Source organism: Nerophis lumbriciformis, linkage group LG02 (assembly GCF_033978685.3).
Source record: "Nerophis lumbriciformis linkage group LG02, RoL_Nlum_v2.1, whole genome shotgun sequence".
NCBI lineage: Eukaryota > Metazoa > Chordata > Actinopteri > Syngnathiformes > Syngnathidae > Nerophis > Nerophis lumbriciformis.
In genome coordinates, this window is record NC_084549.2 from 43,847,317 (window position 1) to 43,857,500 (window position 10,184).

At 40.7% G+C, this 10,184-nt stretch overlaps 1 protein-coding gene across 1 annotated transcript in view; it reads right to left on the reverse strand.

Moving 5' to 3' along the window:
- Positions 1 to 2,618: 2,618 nt before the first annotated feature.
- The window catches only part of b3gat2 (beta-1,3-glucuronyltransferase 2 (glucuronosyltransferase S)), a 186,859-nt gene continuing 179,293 nt past the window's right edge, over positions 2,619 to 10,184 (reverse strand). The window contains exon 4 of the mRNA XM_061963512.2: positions 2,619 to 6,593. Coding sequence (XP_061819496.1) covers positions 6,507 to 6,593 — 87 coding nt within the window. The 3' untranslated portion in view covers positions 2,619 to 6,506. The remainder of the gene's footprint in view (positions 6,594 to 10,184) is intronic.

Here is a 10,184-nt window from a genome sequence, read left to right on the forward strand (position 1 = left end):
GTTTTTACTTCTTTCTGCTCCTTTTCATTCATGTTTTTTTAGGATTTATATTAATGTTATGTTGATTGCTTTTAAACATTGAATAAACAGAAATAAAATAATGTAATAGCTTCAATATAGAAGCAACTTGTTTTTCCACTCTTGTGGTACTTTAAGGATTTGCGTCAGTGGAGTTACCAAACCTATCGAACTATCTGGTGCTCCAGACGCCATGCTACACAACAAAATAGATGAAAGGTTGGAAAAGCATGGAGGTCTACAAATTATTTGTGTGTGGCTGGGTCAAGGAAATTGGTATCAAGACTCCCGGATAAATATGCATTGTCTTTGCTTGGGAAAGGTTGCACTTCATGATTTAACTTTGCGTCTACAGCAATGTTTGTTGTTGTTCCACGCACTCTTTACGATGAGCGTGTTTTTTCCCGTCTCTATCAAAATATAACTATAGATGTCAACATTGTGTATGTGCTGAAAGATTCATTTGTGATTGCTGCCTTTGGTAAAAGCTTAACTCTTTAAGGTTTTGCTCACATTTGCTTTCTTTTATTTAAAGTTGGGGCTTTTGGAAACACTCGTAGCAAAAATGCGCTTTTAGAAGTCCTAAACAAGATAACATACAAATAATATCAAGATAATACTTCAATGGGAAATACTAAATGTTAAAAATATGTCTAACAAACCTTTAATGAAGTGACTGACGGGCAAACTCGTGCATTATTCGACTCTGCTCCCTTGGATTGGAGCGTCTGCCACTTTTTTTCGTCGTATTTCGTACAATCTTGCACTCTTCTTGATTAGCGTTTGAGGAACTCTGAAGAAATGTTTATCCTTTTCGCGATTTGATGCATTTTTCCTCAAAAAAGGCTAAATGTCGCCTAGTACCCATTGAGAATAGACTTCATCATTTCATATTAGGGCAGATATAGCTCGGTTGGTAGAGTGGCCGTGCCAGCAACTTGAGGGTTCCAGGTTCGATCCCCGCTTCCGCCATCCTAGTCACTACCGTTGTGTCCTTGGGCAAGACACTTTACCCACCTGCTCCCAGTGCCACCCACACTGGTTTAAATGTAACTTAGATATTGGGTTTCACTATGTAAAGCGCTTTGAGTCACTAGAGAAAAAGCGCTATATAAATATAATTAACTAATTCACTTCACTTACTAAACGTATTCATTCTTTCCAATTTTACAGAAACCAATATGCAATATTTTCCACTAAAGCAACAAATATATTAACATACATCCCACACATGTATTAAAATGTCAATAAATACTTACATATCTACATTATTTGACTTATATTATCTATCAAATTGTAGACAATAATAATGACAATAGATGAAAACAGTGCTTCTTTTTTCACCAAGTACCACAACATGAAACACTTGGCTCTCCAAGTACCACCATAATGACCAACATTAAAATACAGTTGTGTAGTAGGCCTAAGTATTCATTAAAAACAAGGCCGAGGTCTTATTTAACAAGTATATTTAATATTGTTGGCCACTGTGACATGATACACAGTTTGAACAGTAACACTGTGTTTGAATGTAGGAAAATAACACACTGTACTTTAATCGAGTGATTACTTGGCGTATTCCTGCAATAGATTGTACAGTAAAAAAAACTGGCAGCTAAGTTGCCAGAATTTTACCGTAAACTAGTGATTCTATTAAAAAAAACACTATACAAAACAAATCTGGCACCATTACCGCAAATTCTACAATTGTCCTTTTTTACAGTGTAAGTAAAAAAATATTTATACATTAATAAACGCGAAGACAATTGTGTTCAAAATAAGGTGACTCCTTACACATTTATATTTAAATATTATTCAGTTCCAAGCGGCCCTCTGAGGGCAGCCATAACTGCGATGTGGCTCTCAGTGAGAACAAATTCGACACCCCTGTGATAGTAATGAAAAGTGCACTGCCAGCATTTTTAATTTTTTTTTTTTATAATTTTGTTGAAATACACAAACAGCAGTGCTAATATGCTCCTCCGAAGCAGAACCTCCAGGTTCTGTAACAGGTTCTTCACTCAGGCCGTAAGACTCTTGAACGCATCATAATGAAATCATCCCCTCAACTCCCCCCAAAATGGGTTAACTCGCTGGAATAAAAAAGACAATATAACATACATCCATAAACGTGGACGCATGTGAAAAAGTGCAATATATTTATCTGTACAGTAATCTATTTATTTATTTCTGTATATTTATATATATATTTATTTATTTTATATATATATATATATATATATATATATTTATATATTATGTATATATATTTATTTATTTATATATGCACCTTATTGCTTTTTTATCCTGCACTACCATGAGCTTATGTAACGAAATTTCGTTCTTATCTGTGCTGTAAAGTTCAAATTTGAATGACAATAAAAAGGAAGTCTAAGTCTAGTCTAAGTCTAATAGTGTCAACTCAAGTCAGCAATCAAGCTTCTTGACCTTTGTTCTTAATGAATGAGCGAATGAATCTGCCAAGATCAAAAACTTCTCTAGACTGGACTTTCAGACGAATCAGATTATTCTTTTACCAGAAAGTATATTTTCCTGGAGAAGGATAGGTGTGTGTAAATAAACGTAACGCCGTAAATGGTTTTCAGTTTTATTTAAAAACAAAAATTTACATGAGAAAAATAAGTATTTCAAAACTAAACATTTTACCAAAAGGGAATTTTTCCTGTGTAACCTGTAATAACATTGATTAGAGCACAATCATTTAAAGTAAAAAACAACAACAACCCAAAGGAGTCCAAACTATATCAAGCCTGAACCTCTCTCACGCACGTCACTGATTATAGACTATGGGCCTGATCTACTAAAGGTTACGTGTGCTAAAACACACGCAAACTTGATAACACACTGAACAACAAAGAAAGCTGACTAAACTTGTGCAATCCATTTAGTGTGTCTGTCTTCATTAATATGCAGAATATGTATATGCTGATTATTAGACAGCCCACACTACTTGGAGGAGGAGATGCAAATATAATCATTTAGCGCTCACAATAAGATTTATCAAAACTTAAAACCATTTTGCGGCCGCTGTTTGAATTGTTCGTGCAAACTGGCACAGTTATGCACAAAAGGCTGAGAGAAAGGAGGCTGCAAAGACGTGCGTCAGCATGCTTGGACTAACAATATTAGTTATATCGTCTATTCAGCAATGACGTTGTATCATTTCATAGCTGCTGGAAGAAGGGGAACCGGAGGGTGTGTTCTAACTATCGTGGATCACACTCCTCAGCCTTCCTGGTAAGGTCTGTTCAGGTGTACTGGAGAGGAGGCTACGCCGGATAGTCGAACCTCGGATTCAGGAGGATCAGTGTGGTTTTCGTCCTGGTCGTGGAACTGTGGACCAGCTCTATACTCTCGGCAGGGTCCTTGAGGGAGCATGGGAGTTTGCTCAACCAGTCTACATGTACTTTGTGGACTTGGAGAAGGCATTCGACCGTGTCCCTCGGGAAGTCCTATGGGGAGTGCTCAGAGAGTATGGGGTATCGGACTGTCTGATTGTGGCGGTCCGCTCCCTGTATGATCAGTGTCAGAGCTTGGTCCGCATTGCCGTCAGTAAGTCGGACACGTTTCCAGTGAGGGTTGGACTCCGCCCAGGCTGCCCTTTGTCACCCATTCTGTTCATAACTTTTATGGACAGAATTTCTAGGCGCAGTCAAGGCGTTGAGGGGATCTGGTTTGTTGGCTGCAGGATTAGGTCTCTGCTTTTTGCAGATGATGTGGTCCTGATGGCTTCATCTGGCCAGGATCTTCAGCTCTCTCTGGATCGGTTCGCAGCTGAGTGTGAAGCGACTGGGATGAGAATCAGCACCTCCAAGTCCGAGTCCATTGTTCTCGCCCGGAAAAGGGTGGAGTGCCATCTCCGGGTTGGGGAGGAGACCCTGCCCCAAGTGGAGGAGTTCAAGTAACTCAGAGTCTTGTTCACGAGTGAGGGAAGAGTGGATGGTGAGATCGACAGGCGGATCGGTGCGGCGTCTTCAGTAATGCGGACGCTGTATTGATCCGTTGTGGTGAAGAAGGAGCTGAGCCGGAAGGCAAAGCTCTTAATTTACCGGTCGATCTACGTTCCCTTCCTCACCTATGGTCATGAGCTTTGGGTTATGACCGAAAGGACAAGATCACGGGTACAAGCGGCCGAAATGAGTTTCCTCCGCCGGGTGGCGGGGCTCTCCCTTAGAGATAGGGTGAGAAGCTCTGTCATCCGGGAGGAGCTCAAAGTAAAGCCGCTGTTCCTCCACATGGAGAGGAGCCAGATGAGGTGGTTCGGGCATCTGGTCAGGATGCCACCCGAACGCCTCCCTAGGGAGGTGTTTAGGGCACGTCCGACCGGTAGGAGGCCAAGGGGAAGACCTAGGACACGTTGGGAAGACTATGTCTCCCAGCTGGCCTGGGAACGCCTCGGGATCCCCCGGGAAGAGCTGGACAAAGTAGCTGGCAAAAGGAATGTCTGGGCTTCCCTGCTTAGGCTGCTTCCCCCGCGACCTGACCTCGGATAAGCGGAAGAAGATGGATGAATGGATGGATGGATGGCTTACGGGTCAAACTGTAACAAATACAATTATTTTATTTTGGTGTCTGCTGTGTTTTTTTAAAGGTGTTTGTTTTTTTCACAAAGGAGATATAATCTATCTCCTACATGCAATATACATTTTATTGCAGGTGGATCATTTAAAACGCACCATCTCAACTCCGCAGCGCCTCCCAGAGCACAGTTTTAACCTGCTAAAAGTAGGTTCTGTTGCCTAGATTGTGCTTCAATAAAAACCTAGAGACAACGGTACATATAATATTTGTGTGCTACATGTCAACAACATGACGGAACGCCACCAGCTGGACCATATGATGTCATAAAGGAGTGTCTCCATGGTGACGGCCTGTACACACGCAAATATTTTATTTTAAATAGGGCGGTCTGCACCACTTTTGCACTTGTCATGAACTGTACACGCGGTCTTAGTAGATCACACGCAACACGCCCACTAATAGTACATACAATTTTATAGTTTGCAGAATCTGTTATTTAGGTCTTAGTAGATCAGGCCATAAGTCCTTAAAATGTAACATTAGCTCGGAAGACATTATCATCATCAACTACCTCATCACTGCTAATATTTCATGTCAAAAGTCTGGACATCTTTGACTGGTACTGAGTAGTCCTTGACTTCATACGGACGCTTCAAGGCTCAATGTTTGGACCCTTTTACTTTTCAATTGACAAAATAACTCATTCACATAACTCATTCATTGCTTTCCTTGTAATATTACTCACACACAACATGTATTCTTTCTGGGTTGTAGATGGGCTTTTAAATTTCCTTAATTACTAATTGTGAAAATTAACAATCGATTAATCAATATGTTTCATTTTCCACCGCTTATTATATTCAGGGTCATAGGTGAGCTGGGTCTATCCCAGCTGTCTCTGAACAAGAGGCTGGATGCCAGTCAATCACATATTGACAAACAACTACTCAATCTCGCCGGAAATCAGCTGGGATGGGCTCCAGCTCACTTGTGCTGTTTATCTCGTCCTATACCAAAGTCGTACCCACACACGAAGAAAGACACACATATGAAAAGTGAATTCATGCATCTTACAGAATGTCAAGTACTCACAGTACAGTGTGAAAAATACATTAAGTATTTGGTCCCCTGATTGTTTTGTAAGTTTACTTCCTTACAAAGATATGAACGGTACAACATTTTAATAGTAGGTTCATTTTAACAGAGAAAGATGGAGTTTAAAAACCAAAAAACAAAACAAAAACAAAAACATAAAATAAGGTGCATACATTAATTTGTGTTTGATTGAAGGGCAAATAGTATTTCACTCAAATGAAAAAGATGGCTTGCTGGATAAACACTCATTTTACATGACATGTTTTTTTTAACATTTCGACCGTCACAAATCTGGACTTGTGTAGTAAGTAAGTAAGTACACTTACAACGTACTGTTTGTTGGTACTACAAGTACTAATGTTGGATGATGTTGGCAAAAATTGCAAATCAGACAACATTGATGACATTTTTATCACATTCTCATTTGCTGCCATTCGTTTATAATGCGGGAAAAAAAATCACATTTGGACACCTGAACACAATTCATCCATCTTCTACCGCTTGCCCCTCTCAGGGTTGCGGGGGTGGCTGGAGCCTATCCCAGCTGCATTCGGGCGGAAGGCAGTGTACACCCTGGACAAGCTGAACACAATTCCGTTTGTATTTTTTTTTTTTTTTTTTAGTGGCTCCATGGTCGTGTAGGAGTTCATGCAGCCAGCATTTAAATCCTCTGGATAAACAGGTGATCTGTTGAGGGTGTAGTCCGCCTTTTGCCCACAAACAAACGGGGGATCGACTGACGTGCCTCCTCAGTGACTGTCAGTGATGAACACTACGAGGAGGAAGGGCAGTTTGCTGCTAGTAAGTTCCAGTGGAAACGTGTTGAGAGCTTGAAATTGATTCTCCATGGCTCACACCTCGATGACCACACTGTCCGTTGCATGCTTGGACTCGTTTGCAAGGTGCGGCTTCTCACTGCGCGTGTGCCAAACGAGAACCTGGTGAAAAAAGCAGAAGAACCACTTTGTTAAAATAATAGTAGTAAAATAGCAGCACTGGTCTCTTTAAAATAATTTCTAATACCATGTTGATACATTTTGTGTATTAAAGATGCTCCAAGCAACACAATGGAGGTCAATATCCAGTATTAGAACCTGGTCTTATGCTCTACCCCATTGGGGGATGAATAAAGTCTATCCTAACCTATCCTAATATGTATTGGGAATATGTAATAACATATCTCATTAATATTTTCATTCTATTTTTGAATTAAAATGTCAAGGGTCAATGAAAACCTACTCAGTGGCCTAGTGGTTAGTGTCCGTCCTGAGATCGGAAGGTTGTGAGTTCCGAGTCATACCAAAGACTATAACAATGGGACCTGTTACCTCCCTGCTTGGCACTCAGCATCAAGTGTTGGAATTGGGGGTTAAATCACCAGAAATGATTCCCGGGCGTGGCACCGCTGCTGCCCACTGCTCCTCTCACCTCCCAGGGGGTGAACAAGGGGATGGGTCAAATGCAGAGGACACATTTCACCACACCTAATGTGTGTGTGTGACAATCATTGGTACTTTAACTTTAACTTAAAAACAAGCTGCAGTTCAAAAATGCTTTCAACAACAGATTTGTTTCTCACCGATGAGGTCGCTTATTTTTTAAATCAGCCTTTAATTGAGATGTGTGTGACTTTTGTGGCAATATTTTGCACGGGAAGTTTATTTGTAGCTGCAAAAACCACAACTGTGTGTGGGCTTCTTCGCCTGGACTATGTCCCATCCTGTCCACTGTGCTGCTAATTGGCCCGCTAAAGAAGTATATCCACACTGAGTGGCCTAGTGGTTAGAGTGTCCGCCCTGAGATCGGCAGGTTGTGGGTTCAAACCCCGGCCGAGTCATACCAAAGACTATAAAAATGGGACCCATTACCTCCCTGCTTGGCACTCAGTATCAAGGGTTGGAATTGGGGGTTAAATCACCAAAAATGATTCCCGGGCGCGGCCACCGCTGCTGCCCACTGCTCCCCTCACCTCCCAGGGGGTGATCAAGGGTGATGGGTTAAATGCAGAGAATAATTTCGCCACACCTAGTGTGTGTGTGACAATCATTGGTACTTTAACTTTAACTTTAACTGTGGGAACAGTGTGTGTGTGCACGTGTGTGTGCGCACGTGTGTGTGTGTGCCCAAATAACACACTAAGACTGGCCTCTTTGTTCCTCTGGAATCATAACCCTGCCTTCTTTTATCACGTCTGACCTCTTCTCTTATGGCTTTGCTCTCTTTTTGCGCTTCTTCTAGTTCACTTCTTCCCTGAGGCAATTCGAAAACAAAACGCTTTACCTGGCTGGAGTTTCTTTTAACAGCATTCAGAGGTGGAGAATAAATAATTTAAAAAAAAGGCTTTCTATCCGTCAGTGGGAGAAAGAAATGTGAGGAAGAAGAGTAAAAGGATGAAAATACTTCAATCTATTACTGAATAAAAGCTCCAGTGTTGTGTCTTACATGAAAATACAAATGGACATGTTGTTTGTTGAAGACATTTCACCCTTAGGACTTCTTCAGTCCTACATTTTTGGTGTGAAATCTACGTATTTATGTCGGTGGTGGGTCTCACATTAGGATTGTTTTTATTGTCCTGTGTAACAATAGTCAATTATTTATTTCCACAGTGGAAGCTTGTATGCAAACTATAACAACATGAAGCATTTTTGGAACAATTCAACAAACCCGTGATGATCGCTAGTGATCGCTCTCTCAGAAACATTGATTGATGCTAAAAAAAAGGAATAGATTTCTATCTGGAATGATATGAAGTAAATTACATCAACAGAACCAACAAGAAAGGAGGAGTAGCTGTGTACGTGATGAAAACCTCAACTACAAAGTGGGAATAAAAAATGTATTGTGCAATTGATAATCTCTTGGAACCATTCAAATATGTCATGAAAAAAACCCCAAAACGTATTGATCAGCTGTATACAAACCCGTTTCCATATGAGTTGGGAAACTGTGTTAGATGTAAATTTCAAAACGGAATACAATGATTTGCAAATCATTTTCAACCCATATTCAATTGAATGCACTACAAAGACAAGATATTTGATGTTCAAACTCATAAACTTTATTTTTTTTTGCAAATAATAATTAACTTATAATTTCATGGCTGCAACACGTGCCAAAGTAGTTGGGAAAGGGCATGTTCACCTTTGTGTTACATCACCTTTTCTTTTAACAACACTCAATAAACGATTGGGAACTGAGGAAATTAATTGTTGAAGCTTTGAAAGTGGAATTCTTTCCCATTCTTGTTTTATGTAGAGCTTCAGTCGTTCAACAGACCGGGGTCTCCGCTGTCGTATTTTACGCTTCATAATGCGTCACACATTTTCGATGGGAGACAGGTCTGGACTGAAGGCGGACCAGGAAAGTATCCGCACTCTTTTTTTACGAAGCCACGCTGTTGTAACACGTGCTGAATGTGGCTTGGCATTGTCTTGCTGAAATAAGCAGGAGCGTCCATGAAAAAGACGGCGCTTAGATGGCAGCATATGTTGTTCCAAAACCTGTATGTACCTTTCAGCATTAATGGTGCCTTCACAGATGTGTAAGTTACCCATGCCTTGGGCACTAATGCACCCCCATACCATCACACATGCTGGCTTTTGAACTTTGCGTCGATAACAGTCTGGATGGTTCGCTTCCCCTTTGGTCCGGATGACACGATGTTGAATATTTCCAAAAACAATTTGAAATGTGGACTCGTCAACCACAGAACACTTTTCCACTTTGTATGAGTCCATCTTAGATGATCTCGGGCCCAGAGAAGCCGGCGGCGTTTCTGGATGTTGTTGATAAATGGCTTTCACTTTGCATAGTAGAGCTTTAACTTGCACTTACGGATGTAGCGACAAACTGTATTTAGTGACAGTGGTTTTCTGAAGTGTTCCTGAGCCCATGTGGTGATATCCTTTAGAGATTGATGTCGGTTTTTGATACAGTGCCGTCTGAGGGATCGAAGGTCACGGTCATTCAATGTTGGTTTCCGGCCATGCCGCTTACGTGGAGTGATTTCTCCAGATTCTCTGAACCTTTTGATGATATTATGGACCGTAGATGTTGAAATCCCTAAATTTCTTGCAATTGCACTGTGAGAAACGTTGTTCTTAAACTGTTTGACTATTTGCTCACACAGTTGTGGACAAAGGGGTGTACCTCGTCCCATACTTTCTTGTGAAAGACTGAGCATTTTTTGGGAAGCTGTTTTTATACCCAATCATGGCACCCACCTGTTCCCAGTTAGCCTGCACACCTGTGGGATGTTCCAAATAAGTGTTTGATGAGCATTCCTCAACTTTATCAGTATTTATTGCCACCTTTCCCAACTTCTTTGTCACGTGTTGCTGGCATCAAATTCTAAAGTTAATGATTATTTGCAAAAAAAAAAAAGTTTATCAGTTTGAACATCAAATATGTTGTCTTTGTAACATATTCAACTGAATATGGGTTGAAAATGATTTGCAAATCATTGTATTCCGTTTGTATTTACATCTAACACAATTTCCCAACTCATATGGAAACGGGGTTTGTAT